The 24,107-nt window shown below is 42.7% G+C and overlaps 1 protein-coding gene and 1 pseudogene across 1 annotated transcript in view; one reads left to right on the top strand and one right to left on the bottom strand.

Moving 5' to 3' along the window:
• The window catches only part of LOC110321412, a 61,748-nt pseudogene extending 54,281 nt beyond the window's left edge, over positions 1–7,467 (top strand).
• A 4,589-nt stretch (positions 7,468–12,056) lies between these two features.
• Positions 12,057–24,107, bottom strand: part of Tmem182 (transmembrane protein 182) — a 49,540-nt gene continuing 37,489 nt past the window's right edge. The window contains exon 5 of the mRNA XM_021199123.2: positions 12,057–14,014. Coding sequence (XP_021054782.1) covers positions 13,794–14,014 — 221 coding nt within the window. The 3' untranslated portion in view covers positions 12,057–13,793. The remainder of the gene's footprint in view (positions 14,015–24,107) is intronic.

Genomic DNA, 24,107 nt, shown 5'->3' with positions numbered 1-24,107 from the left:
GTAATGAAATATCTGGGTGTCAACCTGACTACATCTGGAATTAACTAAAACCCCAAACGGCTGGGTACACCTGTGAAGGATGTTTCTGGATTAGATCCTTTGAAGTGGGAAGCTCCACCTTTAGCCTGGACCACAGCTGCGGGTGATGCTCTTTGCTTACTTGCTTGCCCTCACTCGGGCTGCTAAGTCCATTCCCCCACTGGCACTAGTCTAATTCTGGATTCCAGTGTGTACTGAAGATGCCAAGCCTCACTACCGAACAACTACTAGATTCTCAGAATTTTCATTCATAGGCAGCCATTGTTGGGCTAGCTGGAAGCCACTCTAATAAAACCCCTCGTGTGTGTGTGTGTGTGTGTGTGTGTGTGTGTGTGTGTGAGAGAGAGAGAGAGAGAGAGAGAGAGGGGGGGGGTGGGTGTGTGCATGTGAGTGTGCATGTGCATAAGTGTGTATGGGCACGAGTGTGTGGATGTGTGTGTATGATTGTGTGCAGGTGTGTGTTCATGTGTGAGTGTGCATATGTGTGTGAATGTGTCTGCATTGTGAGCACATGTTAGTGTGTGTGCATGTGTATGAGTGTGTGTGTGTGTGTGTGTGTGTGTGTGTGTCTGTGTCTGTGTCTGTGTCTGTGTCCAATCTATCAATTCTGTTCCTCTAGAGAATCCTGACTAATATAGTCAGAAACAAAGCTCTGGGACTACAAAAGGAGTGTGGATGAAAGGCCCGCACCCCACATAGCCTGATGCTGTTGGCTCTTTCCTCTGCAGAGCGGACCACTTCCATTCTCGAAAGCATTTTCCCCTTCTTAGTAATCTTCCTGTTTCTAGTCCAAGCCTAACTTGAAAGCTCTCACCTTTTCTCCATTCCTCCTGGCTACAGATGTTAGCTTCACTTAACCAGAACTGTTTTTCTTTTAAACTCTAATTGACCGTCATTGAGATTCCTTTGGAGCCCATTCTTAAATGCTTCTATTACTGAGACTTAGCGAGCCAAAGGGAAGCTCAGATTTGCTGGTAGCATAGGCATAATAAATGGTACAGGGCTTTCATCTCTGCACCTGAGAGGCTGCGGGTGAGAGTTTACAACAGCCTGATATACTCAAAACCCTGTCTCACGGAGTGAGGGTAAACTCACATTTAAGGTCTTCTGATCTGTTTTAATCTTCTCAAACATAGGTGTTCCTTCTCCCCCCTGTTCCAGGCTGTGGGTAGAGGGCTTTGCTCTGTGTCAAGCGTTCACAGCAGCACAGCCTAACGTCCTCACAATGACATTCATTCCACCAGCACTTATTGAGCACCTGTTGTGACACAGCCAGAGGAGGTTTATAGAGCAGCCAGGTGGGTGATTGATGCTCTAAACTGCCAGTGGCATTTCCATGGCGCAGACGATCACCAGGAAGCATGACCTACCACATTGTAATGGTCACCTGAATAGATACAACCGGACCAAACATGAAAGTTAATAACTAAGACCGGACCAGGCCCAGAGAAGGTGGCAGAGTCACAAGCCATTTTCCTGGTGGCTTTTGTAAAGATAAGACCTAACCACCTGGGACATGAGCTGCTTGCTTGCTACCTCAAAGTTGAAGCTCTGCAAGGAACCTTTCAACATGACCCAGAAAAGCATCAGACCGTCTTCTCAGAGGCTAAGACCCACCTTACCCTTGAGTGAGAGCTAGGCCTATGACCACATTTTCGAGTACTGAAAATTCTTGTGATTTTTTTTTTCCAACAGAGGGGTTTCTGTTACAGGTGATCTGAGGGAGATTTGATCTATCTCCCCTTGTTAACATCCAAACATATGCTAAGCTAAAATTGTGTGTGTGGTGTCTGTTTGTACGTGTATTGTATGTATCTGTGGTGTTTGCGTGATGTTTCTGTTTGTATGTGATGTATCTGCGTGTGTGATGTGTGTTTGTGTGGTGTGTCTGTATATTATGTGGTGTGTATGTGTCTTTGTCCGAGAGTATATATCTGTGTGTATGTGTGCATGCACATATGTATGTAATGTATGTTGCATGTAGTTTGTGTGTGTATGTGTGTGTTGTGTTATGTGTTGTATGTGGTTTGTGTATGTTGTGTATGTGTGTTGTATGTGGTGTATGTGTTTGTTTTATGTGTTTTATATGTGTGTCAATGTTTGTGATGTGTATGCGTACTGTATGTGGTGTGTATGCGGTGTGTGTGTGTGTGTGTGTGTGTGTGTGTGTGTGTGTGTGTACGGTATGAGCACAGGAGCACAGTACACTTGGCATCCAGAAGAGGGACTCAGAGCCTCTAGAGTGGCAGTTGTGACTGTGAACAGAACTTGGGTCCTCTGGGAAAGCTGTATTATCTTAACTCTTAACTGCTGAGCAGTGTTTCTGCCATGCTAATGCATCTTACTCTCTAACAAACCACAACTTCACAACACACCCTGCATAGGTGTGACCAAACTTAGTGGAAGACCACTTCTTTCTTTTTAGTTGTTACTGATTTTTGTTTGGTTGGGGTTTTCTCTGGTTGTTTTTGAGACAAAGTCTCTTGTAAAAGCCCAGCCTGGCCTGGAACTCAACTATTTACCTAAAGATGACCCTGAGTCCCTGAATCTCCTACATGCTGGGGTTACAACTGTATGGCATGCTGTCTTTATTGGGCATTCTGGGGCATTCATTCCACTCTAATGTGTGGTAATGAAGGTGAGGTTCAAATCCACTCTTTCTTTGCTCACCACTCACGCCTGCTTTGAAAGCTCTCATCTACTTCTTAAACAGGGGCAACTGTGGTTTCTTTTAAAGCAATAATCTTCCAACATCAATGACATCCAAAGGCCTCTGGGAAGGAAGGGCGGACAGGGGAGGAATGCAAAGCCCAGCTTTGAGGGAGCACAGAAACTCAGCCTGAAGGGCCATGAGGCTGGAGGAGCATTTGAAGTCATTTGAGGATGCCCTGTCTCCCCTTGGCAGGTCACTCCATTCTTTCCGTTCTATTTAGTACTCCGTGTTCGCTACAGTGTATAAGTTCTTAAGCAAATGCAGAGGGAGGAAAAAGCTAATGTTCCTGATAATACAGTCCATCAGAATGACAGCCCAGCTAGACTTCCCGAACTGTGGTGAGAGCAAGAGCTGTTCCTGCAAAGAAACTCTGCAGGAAGAAAGGAAATCACCATGCCCTTAATTTCAGAGACCAGGACCCGGCGAGGTACTTTCCGTTGTGATCAGCCATGTACTGGTTTGCAACATGGGTGCCTGGCACAGCCAAAGTAACATGATCTGCTACTGATATAGCTGTCAAATAGCCCTTGCAGGAGCTGTCAGCCTGCTATGAGTGGCAGAGAGGACCAGCTTCAGAGGGAAGCCTCATAACAGGGTTGCAAGCACTGCTGATGGACAGCAGCGCTTCCATTATCTCCCTGTGTCCCCCATTTTTAATGGTCATAATTCCATTTGGAATTGTGTTTGGCAAACCTCTCCAAATCATGTCTCGGGGGATTTCTCTTCTTTGGTGGTCTGTTTCTCCAGGGTAGGTATCATGTTTATAGTCACCTAGTCTTGAAGTCCAGTGGGTTCTCCTCTCTGTCCTAGGCATGATGAGCCAGCAGAGGCCGTGGACTATATAGATGTTTCCATAATGACAGCAATGAGACAGAGGATGGTCTAGGGAAACAATGTAGCTGCTGACCTCTGGAGGAAAAGAACAAGGTCTGCCATTACAGAAACATGGCGATTTAAAGCAATAATGGTAATAGTTGATAGCCTTTATGAAAGGCTATTACTTGAATTTCCTACTTGCTTGGTAGTGGGCACCGTTCCAGTACCTGGAGAGAGTCATTCACTGTCCAATTGCATGTATGAAGATTCCGGAACACAGAAGAGCTGCTCATCTGTTCAGCACCACAGCAAAGCATGGAATTTTGGTTCCCACATGAGACCTCCCTTTTCTCAGAGGTTGCCTGACTCTAGTGCCTACACATAACTGTCCTAACCATCAGCAAGTAGGACTTGGTTAAAAGCCACACTAGATACCTCCCTGGGGGATTTAATGGTAGGTAGCACTGCTAGGGACTGAGAGGCAGCAGCTCAGTGCCTTGCTTGAAGGAGCATGCGCCATCACCACTAAAAAGCCACGCCCCTGAAAAGCCATGCCCCTCTACACAACTGTGCTTCCAGCTAACTTTGCTACAGGCAAGGCACACTTTCTACATAGGGCTTTCTAGATTTTGCTACAGAGTAGCAGGTGTTGTTCAAGTGGTTAAGACTCCCTTCTGACTCTGCAGTGGTGGCACACACCTTTAATCTCAGCACTTGAGAGGCAGAGGCAGGCGAATTTCTGAGTTCGAGGTCAGCCTGGTCTACAGAGTGAGTTCCAGGACAGCCAGGACTACACAGAGAAACCCTGTCTCAAAAACAAACAAACAAACAAACAAACAAAAGGATTCCCTTCTGCCTCTGCCTCCCATTAGTGACTCACTTGGCCATTGGGGATGACACAGACAGATGGAGATGTCTCACCACCCAGTGTCATCCAGTTTTTCCTACCCTGATGCTAACTCACCATGAATCCAGGATTTAAACAGGACTCACCTTTGTGCAACTTTGTTTTCCTTCATACAACTAATGTAATGTGACCCCAAGGAGCTTTGGTTTCATGTAGACACGCTCAAAGCAGTTTTCGTTCCCAACTACAGAGAACACATAGAACAATCATGGAACCTCACACACCTAGAAACTTACTTTCTATTCTTCCTTCCTGTGTGGCTTTGGGCAAGTTACATGCTGTCTCTGTTCCTGTTTCTTCTCTCCAAGAAAAATGAGCAATCTCACAGCACCTAAACTGTGACTCACGGCCATCTGTAACTCCAGTCCTAGCATATATGATGTCTTCTTTTGGCCTCCATGGATACAAGGCACACAGGAATACATCCAGGCAAAATACCTCTTCAAATACAAAACATAGATAACACCCACAATACACATGCCTATTAAACACACATATAACATACAAACATATACATACACACTCATATGTAACACATGCACACATATAAAACACACACAGAATACATATATACACATGTAACACACAAACATACACATATACACACATAACATATTAATAAAATACACACATAATATGCAAAATGCACACATGTATACACATAGCACACAAGTATATATACACATAACACATGCACACTAATAAAATATACACGTAACACACACACATAACACACAAACATACACATTCACACACATAAAAACACACATAAGCCAGGTGATGGTGGCACATGCCTTTAATCCCAGCACTTGGGAAGCAGAGGCGGGCGGATTTCTGAGTTCGAGGTCAGCCTGGTCTACAGAGTGAGTTCCAGGACAGCCAGGGCTATACAGAGAAACCCTGTCTCGAAAAAACAAAAAAACAAAAAACAAAAAAAACACATAAAATACACATATAACACACGCACACATATACACAAACACACACACAACATGCTAAGTCTACAAAACTTTCTTCTGCAAAACCTCCTGGTTGCCTGTTAGAACAGCTCCTGGCTCCTAATGGTGGAGGACGGCAGCGTTATTTGTTGCTCTCTTGCCATTCCTACTGAATATCTATGAATATGTATCACTTTTGTACAGCAAAACAGCTTGGAGTGTTAAACTATTTCATTAACATTTTTTTCTTTCCGTCCTATTATGTGGATTAGGCAGTCACCTTGCAAACTGTTTTTGAAAGAGCTTGGTAGGTAGTGAAATCTGGGCTTTAAAGTTGAATATTTCACGATGGAAACAGCACTGTAATAAAGCCATCAAGCAACGACATTCACTCCGAATATCCACCTACCTGTGGACTGGGAAGTGTTCGGGGACTGTGGCTGCTGGAGATGAGCCACAAGCTGTAACATGGTAGAGTGCAGCCCTCCAGTGGCCAGTAAGGACAGTCATACAGGGAAGAGCAGATTTCTCCTGCACTGCCTCTGAGGGTAGGTGTGGTTACAGGCTACGGTTGGGGGTGTGGTAGAATGTCTGCCCTGCTGGCAGGAGGGGTTCTGTTCCTCCCCAGCACTGCTCAAAATGAGTAAGCTGCTGATTAAGACAATGAGAAGTCTTGTGAATCCAGCTAAAGCCTGTATCTAAAATCCTTCTTCCTGTTCTTGTACTTTATGACTCCTTTTTAGTAATATATTTTTTCCATATGTGTCAAGCATTTTCCTGGTCATAAACAGGTAACTTACATATTGCAGAATCTCAGGTTTGGGTTCTCGTGCAACACTGTAGCAAGTCTTTGAATTTTCTCTTGCTTTTGCTTTCTTTTTTCCTTTTCTTCTTGAGACAGGTGACCCAGGCTGATCTTGAACTTGAGATGCTCCCGGCCTAGCCCCACGAGGCTTACAAGTGTGCCTTCAGATTGTCCTCAATAGGAAGCTGAGATCTCACAGCACCGGTAGGAGCTGCTGTGATTTGTTTTGATAGGAGTGAAACTCGAAACTCCCAAAGTAAACCACAAGTTTCTTCTTAAACGCTTCTAGAGAAAGCAAGTCAGGGAACACCTAGTGTCTAAGGAAGATGGAATATTCTAGCCACAGTAGCGATAATGCTGAGTCTTTTGTCAGCTTCTGATTCTAGTCAAAATCTTAACAGATTTCTCTGTCAAAATGTTGACTCCATGATCTTACTAAAGGGCTTTGCCAATGAGTGATGTGGAATGGGACACTTTGTATTTACTTTTCTTCAGGTGTTGTCTATAGTCCTTGTAGTAACCCTACACTGAAGAAGGAATAGATTAGGTGTGGTTTAGCTAGAGTTAAATATGCAGCACCCACCACCGTTTGTGACACAGTGCATGCTCATCCTCAAGGTTCACATCGTTGAACAAACTAGTTAAGGAAACTGATTCAAAGTAGGTGTGATCATGTGTGGATTATTCATTTAAATCCCAGGACTGTGGGTGGGGGGGGGTGCGAGGGGGTTGCCGATGCTGTTGTCGCTTGCTGCAGCCATGGCCAACAATGTTCTTCGGCCTTGTGGCCAATGGTGAGTCCTTGGGCTGTGTCTTCTTGGAATTGTTTGCAAATAAAGTTCCAAAGAGAGCAGAAAACATCCCTGCTCTGAGCACAGAAGAGAAAGGACTTGACTACAAGAGTTCTTCCTTTCACAGAGTTATTCCAGGGTTCAGGTGCCAGGGTGGTGACATCGCAGGCCATAATGCCAATGGCTACAGGTTTATCTACAGAGAGGTGTTTGAGGAGGAGAACTTCATCCTGAAGCATTCAGGTCCTGGCATCTTGTCCATAGCAAATGCTTGACGAAACACAAATGGTTGCCAGTTCTATGTCTTCTCTGCCATGGCTGAATGGCTGGATGACAAGTGTATGGTCTCTGGGAAGGTGAGAGAAGCCATGTGCAACATGGAAGCCATGGGGTGTTTTGGGTCCAGAAACATAAAGACCAGCAAGAAGATTGTCATTTCTGTCTGTGAACAATGCTAATAATTCTGACTTGTGGGCCTCTTACACAGCAGACCATCCCTCCTGTAGCTCAGGGGGCTCCCACTTCATCAGTGCTCTGGAATCTCTACCCTCACTGACCTTCTCTGGCTTCCATATTTTCCTCATTCCCCTACAAGTTGTGCTGGATTGCAAAGTGAAGTGTATGACTATGAATGCAAAATAAATGAGAAAAAGAAAACAGGATTGAGAAGCAGGTCTTCAAATCAAGGTTTACTACCGTCCCACACATGCCATGCAGGGCTCCTTATAGGCACACAGATAGGTAGGTCACAGGGGACCCAGTTGCCCTGATTGTCTGCAGAGAGACTGGAAAAACAAGTGAACCAGATAGTCTGCTCTGGAAGCAATTCTTTTGTCCAAAGAGTTACAAGAATTGACTTAATATTTATTAGCCACCAGTTGCTAGATAGTACCAGAAGATGTTTTAAAATGTGATCATTTGCACTGGGAATTTATAGGGAAGCACGAATTGCACAGGAAACACCACAAACACCTGAATCCAAGGAGCAGAGAAATGCTAGGATTCACCCAAACTGCCTCTTACCACCGTGACAGACAAGCAAAGGTGTAAGATGCCCTCCATTTTAGTGAAACTTAAGAGCTGTAAGAGATATAGGTATTAATACTTATAGATATATGTGTGTGTGTATTTTTTACAAATAAATTCATTTCATTAGATAAAATATTTATGTAAATACACATACAGCATATATGTTGGTATACATGTACACATGTAAATGTGTGTATATATGTGTATATGTTTGTGTAAATACTTCTTATGTGCAAATATAGTTCCATACATAAGAGATCTATATAAATACAAACGAAGTATATATTTGTTTGAATTCATACACACATATATATGCATATATATATATATATATATATATTAGTAAATTTGGAAGATTCTAATTTTCCTTTTGGTTTTGGTATCGTGAATGAATATTACCTTTTCTTTGCTACATGTCTGCTCTGCACGAGTTAGTTTGGAGGTACTGAGATAAAAATGAAGCTGAGTTGTAAATATGCCCTTGCCCCATCTAACATGGGCTTAAAGACACTTTGCGTAAGCTCCACCCAGGCAGAGCAGACTCCTGGTTCCCTGTGGAATTAGTCTCCTCCTGACTTCCTGCAAATCAAGATGTAGAACTCTTGGCTCCTACAGTACCATGTTCGCCTGAACAATATCTTGTTTCCCAACATGATGATATTGGAGTGAACCTCTGAAACTGTAAGCTAGCATCAATTAAATGTTTGCCTCTATAAGAATTGTCTTGGTCATGGTGTCTCTTGACAGCAATAAAGCACTAAAACATTAGGGGAAACTCTAAAATCACAGCAAAGCACTGTGGCCAAACCCATTGTGGCTTTTTTAAGTTTTCCGTTCCCCTCTCCTAGGGCAGTATTAAGCCACCTGGGTTCTGTGAACTCCGTTTTTGGTCACCTGTAGTTTGAATGGCATTTTTTTTCAGAAAGCTTTGGAAGACTGAATTTTGGAAAACTTTTTATCTGTGGATAGAAGCATATAATAAATCTAATAAGTCCATTATTAGTAAATATCTCTTATGTTTATATTCTACTAGTCAAAATATTTATATAAATACACATTCTACATATATACCTTAATATCCGCCATTTATATGGGTGTGTACATTGTACTGTCTTAAATTATTATGAGGAAAGCAAACAAACAAAAATGGTTTCCTTTTGTCTTGGTTAGGATTTTACTGCTGTGAGCAGACACCATGACAAAGGCAACTCTTATAAGGACATTTAATTGGGGCTGGCTTACAGGTTCAGAGGTTCAGTCCATTATCACCAAGGTGAGAACATGGCAGCATCCAGGCAGGCATGGTACAGCAAGAGCTGAGAGTTCCACATGCTCATCCAAAGGCAAACAGAAAAAGACTAGCATCCAGGCAGCTAGGGGGAAGCTCTTAAAGCTCATACCCACAGTGACGCACTCCCTCCAACAAGGCCACACCTCCTAATAGTGCCACTTTCCATGGGCCAAGAATATTCAAACCACCACACCTAGCATTCACCACTCACACATGCCCCACACTGAACTGAATGCTGAAGATGAAACCAGCTTTTGTTAACCAGTGTAAAAACTCTGAACTTTGTCCCCCAGTATCTAGGGATTGAAGAGGACGTTGGAACACACTATGCAACACCTCTACCACTAAGCTCTACTCCCCAGCACCACCTTTCCTTTTTTTTAAATTTAAAATTGGATATTTCTATGATACCCAGGCTAGATTTGAACTCACTGTGTGATGCAATCAGGCCATGAACACTGAAATGCACTTGCCTCTGCTCTGAGAAGCTGGAGTGACTGAGTAACAACGCTCTTTCGTAGAGCTAGCCTTGACTAGGTATTTCCTCTGTCTCCGCCCCGACCCTTGCCATCTAGTTTAAAGAACCAATTCCTTAGTTTTTGTGTGTGTTATAATATGAAAGCATAGACAGGCCCAAAATGGGGTCCAGCTCAAGGGGAGACCCCAAGACCAGACACTATTACGGAGGCTACGGAGCACTCACAAAAAAGGGACCTAGCATGACTGCCCTTCAAAAGAACCAACAAGCAGCTGAAAGAGTCAGATGCAGGTATTTGCACCCAACCAATGGACAGAAGCTGCTGCCCCCTGTGGTTGAATTAAGGGAAAGCTGGAAGAAGCTAAGGAGGANGGTGGCCCTGTAGGAGGACCAGCATTCTCAATAAACCTGGACTCTTGAGATCTCCCAAGCACTAGACCACCAATCAGGCTGGTACACCAGCTGATATGAGGCCCCCCCAACACATATATGGCAGAGGACTGCCATGTCTGGGTTTAGTCAGAGAAGATGCACCTAACCCTCAAGAGACTGGAGGCCCCAGGGAGTTTAGAGATCTGGTGGAGTGGAGTGGAGAGGGGGGACATCCTCGTGGAGACGGGGGGTGGGGGGTGGAGGAGGTATGGGATGTGGAACAGTCAGAGGTTGGGCCAGGAAGGGGATAAAATCTGGAGTTTAAAATTAATTAATTAAAAATAATATGAAAGACATAAAATCTTCCTCTATCCTCCTTGATTTTGAATATATAAGACAGTGTCTTCCCAAGTTCTTTCTGTAATTTTCCCCCTACATTTGACTGACCATTGCTGAGAAGTCTCCACACATTTAGTTCCTCCAGACAATTGATGAGAATTCATCTTTCTATTCATTTCTGCTTATGAGCCTCCCACTGTCCCTGGAGACCCACCCAAAGCAAGCGTTGTTGTGATTTTCCTCCTCATTACTGTGTCCCCACACCTGCAGCCTCAGGCCCAGTTCCGGACCAGTCATCTGTATCCCTCTCACGTCCTAAGCTCCTCCCTTAGACCAGCTTGGTCATGAAAATACAAATCACATCATGGCTCAGTTGAATAAATCATCATCCACTGAGTGACACTACTCAGGTGTCATCCAGACCTGATGATATCACTGCTTTCCACAACAAACAACCTGTAGAGCTTGCCCGGCTCTCATACACTACCCTATCGGTTTGCCTTTCTTCACATGCCTATAATTACAACACTCTGTCTGCCTGTCTGTCTGTCTGTCTGTCTGTCTGTCTGTCTTTCTGTCTGTGCCTCTGTCTCTGTGTTTGTCTGTCTCTCTGTTTCTCTCCCTCTCTGTTTCTCCCTCTCTGTCCTCTCTCTCTCTCTCTCTCTCTCTCTCTCTCTCTCTCTCACACACACACACACACACACACACACACACACACACACACATCCCTACATCCACATTTTAATGATAATTACCAAATGGTGCTTTTTGCTCTACTCTATTCCCTCACAGATGAATTTAACCTTCAAATTCAACACAGCATTTCACAGATTCCTGGTAAAGATGGCCACAGAGAGCACACCACAGAGTCTGTTATTTCAGACACCCCTTCCATCAAACCTAAGTCAAACCCTATCATTAAGTTGCTCTGTGTAGTCTCTCCAGCTGGCTTTAATTTGCGTGTCATCTGCCACTCTCTGACCTGAGCCTAGTGAGAAAGCCCAATGTACAGAGACATCACGGCTTTCAAAACTGCAAGCCATCCCTCGCCGCCTTCCTTACTCACTCCTTCTAATTGCATTGCTGAAAAACTATCCTGTTTATTAAATGGAAAAGTTAGAGTACAAAATCAATACTCAAAGAAATTTTAACCTTCCCCTTGGCTGCTTCCAAGATAAGCCTGTGTGCCCCAAACAGAAATAAACACAGCATGGACAATTGGAAAGCAGCACCCCCTCAGACATGAAGCTCCTGCATTCATTATCAAGCAACAGTTTATATATCAATCAGCCCAGCAAACACAACTCACCCGCACTCCATCCACTTCATAAGCAGTTGAGAGCTGTACTTAGCATCAGTGTGAGTGTCACGTGACAACTCAGAGAGACTTTGAACGTGTGGCTCTGTATAACTTGTCATGTCCATCCACTAGCTGGCCAATCGACTTGTGATAAACACACAGCAGCCACATAAGAGAATGAAAAATAAGGGCAACCATCTGAAATTTATAAATATTCAAACTTTTACTAGAAACAGCTTGCATGAGAAATTTAAATGGCACACAGTCCTGAAAAGGGTTCCATCCCAAAGTTCTACAAATAAAGAATTGCACGTTCAGAAGACACAAACTAACCAGATACATCTAAGCGTTGTCTGGAAAACATAATGGCATGCCATGGCTTAATATCACAGGCTATATGCATAACAGAATCAAGTCAAAAAAAAAAAGCCCCAAAGCAAATGAGCCAATATCAAAAGGAAACAGAAGATGACATTGTGAAAGTAACACCAAGCTATACCACTGTCCTTGAAATGGTTTGTGATTGTGAGTTGAGCTAAACCCTGGAGTGTAACAAACAGCTGTTACTATTTCAGGCAAGCCTGGTCACTAAAACATCCTTATGGTTTAGTAGGTAGCTCAGGCTCCCACTACCTTTCCAAGTCTCCCTCTGTGTATAAAGCAGGCTGTAGGGAGGGCTGAGGCAGCATCATCACTATACCTATTAGAAGAGCTAACCCGGCCTTCCCAGAGCACCTTCCAGGTGGTCATCCCCCTGCCTCAGTGCTGTCTTTCCTTCTTGCTACAACTGTACCAGTAGAGGGAAGCCTTTTGGATATGGCCTTGATTTCAGTCACCAGTCCTGGCAAATGATCCTCTTTGATATGCAAAATGCCTGAGCTAGTGAATAATAAAGAATTATATTTCCCCACAAAACTTTTTCTTGCAGGAGGTTAGAGGAGATTGTGGGTCTGTCAGCTTTCTGGTATGTACGCCAAAGAGGATGAAATTGAGGGATAATATGCAATCAAATGACCAGAAGAACTAGATCCTGTAAGACGTGTCGGGTGGGAGTTAATATGCCATGGTCTTCATAAAGCAAGGCTATTATAATCCTCACATGGAAGTATCTGGAAACGTTAGAGCCCAACAATATTAAAAGCACACTCTCTCAATAAATTTAAATGTGCCGAACATCTTAGCAATTTAAGTTTTAAATGGGAATTTTAAAATATCAAATGGAATTATGTGCTAAGCTGAGGCTGTTGGCTTTTACAAATTTTAAACCTTATTATAATTCAGGGGTTCCCCCCTTTAACTTCACACAGTTCTAATCTGCATTATATGCACAATTTGCTGTGTGGATTTCCTGATTTCCAACAGTGTTAGGTTTCTGTAAGCATACATCACCAAGAAAAATCTCAGATGATGCAGTTGGTAATAAATCAGAGTAACCACATTTGGTATTATTGTCATGGTCCTTTTGAACTCGGGAGTTCAGAGCTCCGATAACAAGAACAACTGCTATCTATTTTTAAATTAGTGAATCATTGGCTCACAGAAGTCAGGGGGTGAGTGTCTGGCTGTGTGTGGGCATGTAGGTGGAGAAGAAACAAAGCCAGTTGTCAGGCATTTGTTTTCCATTAATTATTCTCCCTGCTTTAAAAAGTAGCAAAAGTGAATGTCAAGGAGACAATCAACCTAGGCTTGCTTTGCTGTGGGTGATCACATAAGCACCCTGTGTTTACTTCAAACTGTAGGATAGATCCACTACCTGCTCCCCGGAGAACTAGTTCATTGACAGCCCAGACAGCATTGGGTTCTTGAGAAGTCAAAGGATCTCCTTTGTGAGGAGAAATCACAATTAAAATGACTCATTAAGAAACAACAACTCCAATGTACATCCACTAATTTTATGCCGATACCATCGAGAACACAAAACGGACAGGGGAGTGTGGTGCTTCGAAATCTCTCCTGAAAACTCTAGAGGCAAAAGTTAGTGATGTATCTGGATATGCCGTCCAACAACTAGGAAGAGCAGCCCAGCGAGCAGAGAGAAGAATACACCAGCGGGGGCCAGAAAAAACGACCAGCCGTACAGGATGGAAGGGGTGAACTCCCAGCAGTCTCTCATCTTCAAGGCTCTGTAGCTCTCCATGTCAGCCACTGCCTGGATCCAGATGACATACAGTATCACCACCAGGGAAAACAGAACACCTGGGGAGAGGAGAAGGCCATTAGCCTTTCTGGAGGTATCACACCCTCCTCCCAAACCACCTTAAAGTCGTCATTTATTTAAGTGTGAACACCTCCATTCTGAGCTAAATCAGCTACTGTCTGTGCTATTCTTTATCAGCAGTTCTCAACCTGTGAGTAGTGACCTCTTTGGGGCTTCAAATGACCTTTTCACAGGACTCACCCAAGACCATCAGAAAACAGGTATTTACATCACAATTCTTAACAGTAGCAAAATTGCAGTTGTGAATTAGCCATGAAATAATTTTAGAGTTGGGGTCACCACAACATGGGGGAATTGTATTGAAGGGTTGCAGCATTAGAAAGGCTAAGTAGACATGATGTTGATTTTCTTATTTTAAAGCATTCTGCAGACAGCTGTATCAGCATGAGAGACAACAACCATAGTTGATATGTACTTATCGACTGCTAACTGTTTGCCAGGTACTGTGCTGAGTCTATGAATATTTATATTGACATGTGTACACTTTAACTGATGCAAGGTTTGAAGCAAGCAGTGTAGTACATTATTACTTCTTTCAAAAAATGCAGGGGATCAGTGGAAATTGTACCATCAGTCCCACAGCATTAACTGTGCACGGACACAACCAGCAATTTTCAGCCCAGGTTGTAGAAACTCTTGCTATACCACCTAACTCTATATAGCTGCAACTGAATACAACCATGAAACCAACATCTACATGAGCACCACACATTTTGTACATGACTACTTGCATGTACAAAATGGGCAATGGCAAACAAATGTTGTATGTTTTAACTTCCATTTTTATCTTATGTGTAGAGGTGTTCTGCCTACCTATATAAACTATGTACCATGTGTATACACTGAGTGCCAGAGGAGGCCAGAAGAGGTTTTAATCCCCTACAACTGGAGCTACAGACAGGTCGGTTCTGAGAATCAGAAGAACTACCAGTGCTCTGAATCCCTGAGACATCTCTCTAGCAACCCCTCACCTGTCCACTCATGATGCTATACATTAAATAATAAATGCTAAATATATATTGAATAATATGTATCTATATCCATTAAAGGCACGTGTCAGATAAAAATCATTGTCTTGAAAGAACCAAGAAAGAATATTGATGACAGAAGAGCTTGAGAAACATAAACCCATGAATTTGAGATCACATGCTTTATGTAAATGAAAGGAAGTGGGAAGAAGAAGGAGAAAGGAAAGGAAAAAGAAGGAAGGAGGGAGGGAGGAGAGAAGTAGGAGGAAAAAGAGAGAGGTAAGGAAAAAAGAAAATATGAAATGGGAGGGAAGAAAAAGAAGACAGAGAAGGAGGATGGAAGAAAGGAAGACAAGTAGGAAAAGGAAGGAGAGGGCAGAAATAAAGAGAACATCATAAGAGAGGGAGATAAGAGGGAAGAAAGAAGGAACGGGCAGGAAAAGAAGGCATGATGGGGTGAAAAGAAGAGAGAGAGTGGTAAAGGGAGTAGAGGAAGCAGAGAGGGAGAGGAAGAAGAGGAAAGGAAGAAAGGAGGGGAAGGAAGGAGAGAGGGAGAAGAGAGGGAGAGTATAGAGAGAGGGAGAGGAAGGAGAGAGGGAGAGGAAGAAGAGGAAAGGAAGAAAGGAGGGGAAGGAAGGAGAGAGGGAGAGTATAGAGAGAGGGAGAGGAAGCAGAGAGCGAGGGTGGACACAAAGAGACAGAGGGAAGAGGCAACATCACATGGTGTATCAACACCTACCTCTACATAACCCATCAGTTCAAAACACTGTTAGCATACAAAGAATGGAGAGCATATCACCTTGATGAGACCTTGACCCCAGCCATTGAGATGACAGAAGCAAGTGAACAGTGACATTTGAGAGCAGCTTTGGGGGCATACTCATCAGATGTGGCTGCTACTGTAACTACCAGACAGTAGCTCATCATTGGCTCCTGATGCCTTGAGGTCATAAGAAAGTGCTTATTTTGACTCACAGTTTCAGAGACTTGTTCCGGTGGCATCTTGTCCCTGTGACTCTAGGGCCTGTCACAAGTTAAAACATCGCAGTGAAAGCACTGGGCTGCTGACACTATTTATTTAAGAAGAGCAATAACGCACCAAGAGAAAGGAAGAGGGAGAGGCCAGGGTTCCAACATCCCTTCAAGAGCATGTCCTTAATGACCTAGCTCTCTTCCACTGGGCCCTGTCTCCCAAAGGTTCTACTATAATAGAGCCACAGATTGGCATCTGAACCTTTAACATGTGTCCATTGGAGAAGACTTCATATCCAAATGGTAACCAGTAAAAAAATGTTCATATTTTGATTGCTATGTATCTGAAAGCTAACTGCATTTCCATTGCTAAAGCAGAAACGACAGCATATTGATGGACAAGAATGGCTTTTAAGAGCTCAGCCATCCAACTTGCTCAGCACATTCTTGGTTGTCTTATTACGCCAAGGGGCGAGGCACCACCAGAAAGAAGCTTGAGGGTTAGATACAAAAGAAAGGTTTGTAACTTTGCGGAGATGTACCCGTATTTGAGCTTACACCTTCTCATAATAACCATCCCAGCTATGATGTCTCCCTAAGAAGGAGTGCTGTACAAGCTGTGATTGACATTGTAAGTGCATAAGCTGGCCCACAGGATGGAGCAACCACCACTGAGTAACAACTGTATCTGAGAAACAGCAGAGATGTAGCTACAGAGCAAACTTGTTACTTATTCACTTTATATTCCGCTCACTGCCCGCTCCCAGACAACCCCTCCCACAATCCTTTCCCCCACTCCATTCTTTCTCCTCTGAGCAAGTGAGAACCCCCTGCCTGAGGTATCCTTCCACTTGGGCACTGTGCAATCTCTCCCACTGAAGCCAGACAGGGCAACCCAGCTAGAAGACCATAGCTCATATACAAGCAGTAGCTTTTGGGGTAGCCCCCAATCCAGTTATAGGAAACCCACGTGAAGAACAATCAGTGATACTCTGTTGTGCTTGCAGAAAGCAGTGTGCTGTCCTCTGAGAGGCTCCGCCCAGCAGCTGATGCAGACAAATACAGACACCCACAGCCAAACAGTGGATGGAGCTTGGGGACTCTTATGGAAGAATGGGAGGAAGGATTACAGCCCTGTAGGGGATAGAAACTCCACAAGAGGACCAACAGAGTCAACTAACCTAGACCCATGTGGCTCTCAGAGTCTGAACCACCAACCAAAGAACATACATGGACTGGACCTAGCCCTCCTCACATCTATGTAACAAATGTGGAGAGCAAACTTTTAACAAGGCTTTACTTGAGATTTTGCCCAAAATGTGGCTGTAAGACCAGTTATGCAGTAACTATGCCAGGGGTCAAACAGAGACTCTGTGCCTTAGAGTACATTTTACAGCAACTGCATGCACAGTATTATCTGTTAGCGGAAAGGTTTGGGCACATGCACAGCACCCTTTGGCTCCTGCAAATACTGGGCAGCTCTTCATGTTATTTGTTGCTATGGTGTTGATCTCCCTTCTATCACAAAAGCACCATCTTTTCAGATATTCTTGCTAAAAATTTAAATTGCCTCTGTGAAGAATCAGTCACCTGTATGCATCTTTTCAAAAGCCGTGGTTAGATTTAGAGTGTTACAAAGCACATAGCAGGCAATAATGACGATGATTATTAGTAAGAGATAACTTGTACTTAAAGCATGTTGTTATTTGGAGAAGAATTGCATTATGAAAGCACTAAAAATGCTCATTTATTTAATTTTTTAATCTCTTCTTTAATTGACACAAATTAACACAGTCCATTTAATATATATGAAAGCAGTTTGTGATTCTATCTTCCCATGGGGTAAAACAGTCAGTACCTCCCTACCAATTAAATTATAGATGATAAGCAGGGGTGGGAGATGGCAGTGAACTATTTTAACTACTAATGCTGTAAGATTTAATAAGGAGAACCTGTGCAAGTCTATGATCAAGAAGGGAGTGAGGTAGCTGTTACATGTAGCTAGATTAATCAAACAAATCATCAGTATGAATTGGAGCTACATATCTCACTAGGAAAAATTTGAAAAGAAAACAAACCAAGGATGGTCCCTCTTATGTTAGAGCAAATTCACAGAAGCAGATAGTAGATGATAGAAATGAGAAACCTAGATAATGAAACAATGTAACAACGTAACACTAGGCGAGATAAAACAATGTACCCAGAGCAGAGAAACAGTGAGTTTGGCGCTGAGCATGATGAAACAATGTGGCAATGAGTACAGTGAAACAATGTAGCCATGAATGTGATGAAACAATGTAACAAATGTACCCTGACAAACTCAGACCTACCACATACCTGACTGTAAAGAAACAAAAGATAACTTTTGCTGAAGAAACCTGTCAAATGTGATTTTCAAATTAATCACAGTTAACATCACCAGTGTTAACTATGTCACAGTGATGGCTGTGGGAGGTGATGTCACTGAATGGACTGGGTGCTACATCAAAATGCCTAGCCTAATCCAGTCCTGAAAAGGCACCATACCCAAATCCAATACCATTTCAAGAATCCTTGGGCCTGTGCTCTTCAAAAATTCCAAATTCCTGAAAGTTAAAGCAGAACTAAATCTGGTTTGATGGAGACTTGTGTGGCAAAAATAAACGCAATCCATAATCCAGGGTCATTTTCTTTGTTATAAAATAAATAGGATGGTTAGAGAAAGGATAATGGAGGGAGATAGATGAAAGCACTTGCATCTTTGGTGTAAAGTTGAAGACAAAAAAAAAAAAAAAGATGTCGAGGTAAGGAAGAGAAGCAAGCCTGTGGTCACACATGTTCTGGGAGGAACATGATGGAGAGGGAGGAAGGCAACATGTGTATCCATTGGAAAAATGTCCCTGTCCCTTGTACCTTTGGTAGGACATTGTGACTCCTCATAAGAAATCACACAGTGAGTTGGCAGATGGAGTCTGTCCATGTGACACATGACATGAACTCTCTATTATCTCTTTACAGTCTAAGATTTCGTTACAGAATGTGAACACTAACAGGCTAGGGTAACAAAGGAGCTACATTTCAAAGCCACCTGTAACACTGACTTTAGAAGAACAGAAATCAGTGCTGAGATTAGGTGGCCATTATTTTAAAATAAAATTATTATTAAATGCATTAATATTAAATATATTTCAAAAGCCCAAACTTATTTGCAATTAAATTTTATGATACCTGTTTTCTGGAGTCTAATTTTAAAAATTATTAAATAGCTACTAAAGGGGAAAAAAAAAGAATGGTCTCAAAGACCATTAGTATTTATGGTCATGCTAGTAGCCCGAAAAGTACACGGAAACTCTCATAGACAACATGTACAAGGGGTAGTTAACCTATACATTTTCAATGGATCATCTCACAAAGATATTATTTCCATTTATATACCTAAATAAAGTTTGAAAGCCTTTCCCCCCACTTCCTAGAAACTAGAGGAGTAACATTTAGTTACAGATGGACATTGAGCATAGTCATGGATGTTGGGAACAATCAGAGAGAGAAGAAGTATCCTGTGGACTCCCCCAAGGCCTCAAGGCCAAGGTATTCTCCACATAACAAAAAAAAGCTGTCCCTGTGTCACACATACAAACAAGAGCAGAAGAAGGATTTACTATAAAACCTTTCTCACTGTACTAGGGAAAAAAAGGATTAGAGGCACATTTGTATGCAGGAAATTGAGGCAAAGAAATGAAGGTTTTTCTTTTAAAGAAGTAAGGTAAATTGTCAAAGATCTATGCTTGCATCTAGCAGTATGTGTATGTGTGGTGAACTGAAAGAGAATGCTCCTCATAGTAACAGGCACTTGAATACTTGGTCCCTGTTGGTGGCATTTGAGGGGAGGTTTAGAAAGTCTGATTTTGTTGGAGGAGGGGTGTCACTAAGAATGGGATTAGAAAGTAAAATATCTCTCCTACTTCCATTTCTCTCTCTCTCTCTCTCTCTCTCTCTCTCTCTCTCTCTCTCTCTCTCTCTCTCTCTCTCTCTCTCTCTCTCTCTCTCTCTCTCTCTCTCTCTCTCTCCCCTCCCCATTCCATGTGCATTTGAAGATGTGTTCTCTTAGTTCCTGGTACCACACCTGCTACTTGCCACTATGCCCCCATGACCTTTTCTTTCATTAATTGAATCTGTCATGATATTTTTCTTTAGAAAAGACTTTTTGGGGAGTGAATTGAAATGATAAACTTGATATTCAACTGTTCATGTAAAAATACATTTCCTGTGGCTTCATTTAAATGAAAGATGGTGATGGCTCACTTCTTAAGAATTATGAATCCAAGGTAGTTCTTTGGTTACTGATAGACAAGTTCATTGACAAATAGCTTCAATTTTAAATGGACTTAGGAAAGATCATGCAATGTCATAATTTTAAAAGTGCCTTTCCAAGGGAGTTAAGGTAAAAAAAGAAAATTAGAACCATGGCAAATGGCTTTTGTCTCTGCTTGGAGATTCGTATGCTCTAGAGATAGGCAAAATCCAGCAGGGACCTCTACTGAGAACCAGCAGGCTAGCATAGCAAAGCCTGGGGATGATTGGCCCAGGTTAGCTTGTGGCTCCTTGCAGAGGATGGAAATGAGATTTAAGAATGTAGGATGGGCACTGTCTGTCACCAGCATAGGCGATTGAGATAGAAGGTTTGGCTGCAAATTCAAGTTTGGTTATATAGTGAGTCACCAGACCAGTCAAAGATATACATACAGCAATACCTACAACTCCCAAATAAAGAAAGAAGAGGAGGGAGAAGGGGAAAGAGAGAGAATGGGAGGGAGAGAGAAGGGAGAGAGAATGGAAGAGAGAGAGGAAAAGAGGGAGGGAGAGAGAGAGAGAGAAAGGGGGGATGAGCCCTACAGTAGCTAGATGTCCATCAACGCCAAACACAATCACTTAAGTCTGGAAAACATTCCCAGAATCCCCAGAGAGATACACTGACTCTCAAAGCAGAGCTGTCTGAAAGGCTGGCAGAAAGTTCCACTATGAACAAAAAGAAACAATAACCTGGGCTCATGAGCCTGTTAGGGAGAATAGCAGTGGGGACCAGAACACCCAGACGGAGCAAGAAAAGTGAGTCACCCAGAAGAAAGATGAAAAGTGAGTCACCCCACTGTCATTTGGTAGTGGAAACAGTGACTCATCATGAGATGAGTTCACCATGAGGCTGTGTCACAGGTGCCTTCCTTAGATCTGTAAGGGGACACTGCCATCTTTTTTTTTCAGCAGGGGTTTTGCAGACATTATGCAAACTATCTTCATACAAACATTTAGTCACTTAGCTCTCACATCATGCTAGACTCTGGTATTTTGGTGTGTTTTCTAATTTGCTGTGCTTTCTTTTTCTCATTCTTTTAAAGTGTGAATAGACGCGTTTTTTTTTTTTTTAAAAACCATAAATATCTGGAAGCCACAATATATTTATCACTTGTGGGAGTCTGCCAAGCCTTTTCAGTATCCCAGTTCCCCTCTACCAAGTAGGTCTCACTGTGAATTAGACTTTAGAAGACCTTGCGATTGAAGGCACTACAGCCTGTGGGTTCTCCTGGCATTCCTCCCAGGCAAACACAACTCCTGCCACCTCCACCCCCCCACTCCCTACCCCCCCCCCCATAGTTTATGCTAGACTTAAATAGCAGCTTGTTTTACAGTTTCTTTGTCCATTCACCTGCATGTAGATATGTGAGGAATTCTAGGTGTGGATTGTTATGAATTCGTCTACAGTAACTGAATTTGTCTTGTGCTACCTTGCCATATGCATAGAGTTTTGAAATAGCATTTGCTTAGGCCAAACATTTGTATGGAGGAGGACATCAATAAACTCTTTTAACAAAATGACCCAGGCTTGAGTTGATCCTTGGCAGGAGCTGAATTACCTTCTCCCCAACCCCAACACCCTAGTTGCCCTGCTCAGCCCAACGGAAGACACAGTTCTTGAAAAGCAACAGAATACAACCTAAATTCTACATTAACCCTGACCTTCAAGCAGAGCTCTTGATGGTCGCTATTAAACAATTAGCTTGGGGGGTGGTGTCATTTCGTGGTCAGTTGTTTTGGGGTCCTTCACTTGAAAATAATTCAACTTTTCTCAATCAGAGAACATAAAGTAACATATGAATCAGTATGAATGAAATACATGGAGGTATAATTGTAAAACAGCTGTGAACTAGCCTCTGACCTAGAAACCAGAACATGACTCATGCCTGTGTCCATTTGACTTGTGATTCCTTTGGAAGGAGATATGTTCCTCCAATATTTAAGGACCATCTCTAGCCTTTCATTGAAAAATATTAATATTTACAGCTAAGAGAAAGATCTAGGTGGCACAGGGATGGCTGCCTAAGAACAGGCAATGATTCGGATGAAATCTCAAAGTCCCTTCCCATAGCAGGTTAAATTTTAAATTAACATACTACATATAATCAGCTTAGGATACCACCACATTTACAAGCCTGTTGCCACGTGATTTAACGACCTCCTGACTACCTCAAACACGACAGTGTTTGTGGCCTCTGTGTACTTCCACAGGATGTGTGTGCCCGACCAACAGGGACTCATGCAAGCTGGCCCCTCCCACAGCTAGTTCGCCTGCCAAGTTCAACCCTCTCTGTGCTATAAGAAGAGAAAGGGGGAAGTCTGCCTATTGCACATTTGCTAGATGATAATACTTCTCATTATATTCTAATGCGTTTTTCCAAGTAATTTCATAAAAATTGCATTCATTTAAACTAAGACTGTTTTTCTGGGCAAACAAGCTAAGTGTCCCTTAAAATATGTTAAATTGTGTTTTATAATAATTTGTTGTTTCTTTTTCCCACTAATAGGTTATTGCTTTCTCTTAGACTCAAATGATGCTCTGTTTAATGTATCCTATTTTGGAAGTTTAAAACAACTGATACATTGTGTCCAACACTCTTGACTCTTCTGCATTCATTTTTCTGACACTTAACCTCTGGTTTCTGCAGCTTTTTGAGTTCACTTATAATCAGTTTACCAATCTCCCTTAACCAACATTCACCTGGCACACTGCACCCTCCTCCTTTCATTCTCTGGAGTCATGATTTTTATCTAGTCAGTCAACCCTGTCTATATACTACATACAGGGCTTCCCAAACACGTATGATAATTTTCAGCATTAAACATTCCTGTGCTGAATACAGTGAACCGCATTGAAAAATAGGAATTAAGAGAATTCTCTACGAGCATTCAAGTTGCAAGGGTGACTTACTCGAGGGTGATTTTACTCAAAACTACTGAGTTTCAGGATGTGTTTGAAAGGCACAAGTCTGGATTCCAACCACTCTGGCTTTCATCACACTTTCCTGGATGGAAAGATTTCCACTGTGAAGTAACTCTCTGTGTGTTCCTCACTTCTCCATCTGTTACTTCATTGGTGATCACTTATGAGATCTCATATAAGAAAGAGGTCATGGGGAATGAGATGAGGCACAGCAGTCAGCACTGTGCTGGGAACATGCTGTCCTTAAGAAGCACCAGCTACCATCACCATCACCATCACCACTATCATCATCGTCACCATCATCATCATCATCATCATCATCATCATCATCATCATCATCAGGAGTTGGCATGAGTTAGTTCTAACAGCTAGGGAATGTGTTCTACCGCACCAGGGAATTTCATGTGACCCTGCTGTATCACAATGTGTCTGGAAGAAAAACAATCAGCTCCTCCTGGTTCCTTCAGGCTCTGAGACCTTAGGGCAGTGGCTCTCAATCTTCCTAATACAGTTCCTCATGCTGTGGTGACCCCCAACCATAAAAATCATTTTCCTTGCTACCTTATAATGGTAATTTTGCTACTGTTATGATCTGTAATGTAGATATCTGTGTTTTCTGACTGTTAGGCAACCCCCATGGAAGGGTTGTTCAACCTCCAGGTGGAGAAAGAACCAAACTGCCTTGAAAGCTTGACGGTTTGCCTCCCGTGTTTTACCACTTGTGACCACCAGATGGCACTAGTCCCCCCACAGTCTCATTACCAGGGACTTTTGAAAAGCACAAACTAATCCAGAGTTGGACTTATCCATCTGGAGGTTGTTTTCTGCTTTGACTTTCCAGTTAATCAAATCCCCTGCCCCTGCCCCTGCCCCTGCCCC

Source organism: Mus pahari, chromosome 5, assembly GCF_900095145.1.
Source record: "Mus pahari chromosome 5, PAHARI_EIJ_v1.1, whole genome shotgun sequence".
Lineage (NCBI taxonomy): Eukaryota > Metazoa > Chordata > Mammalia > Rodentia > Muridae > Mus > Mus pahari.
Note: the sequence above shows the minus strand (reverse complement) of the source record. Positions and strands in the feature narration are given on the sequence as shown.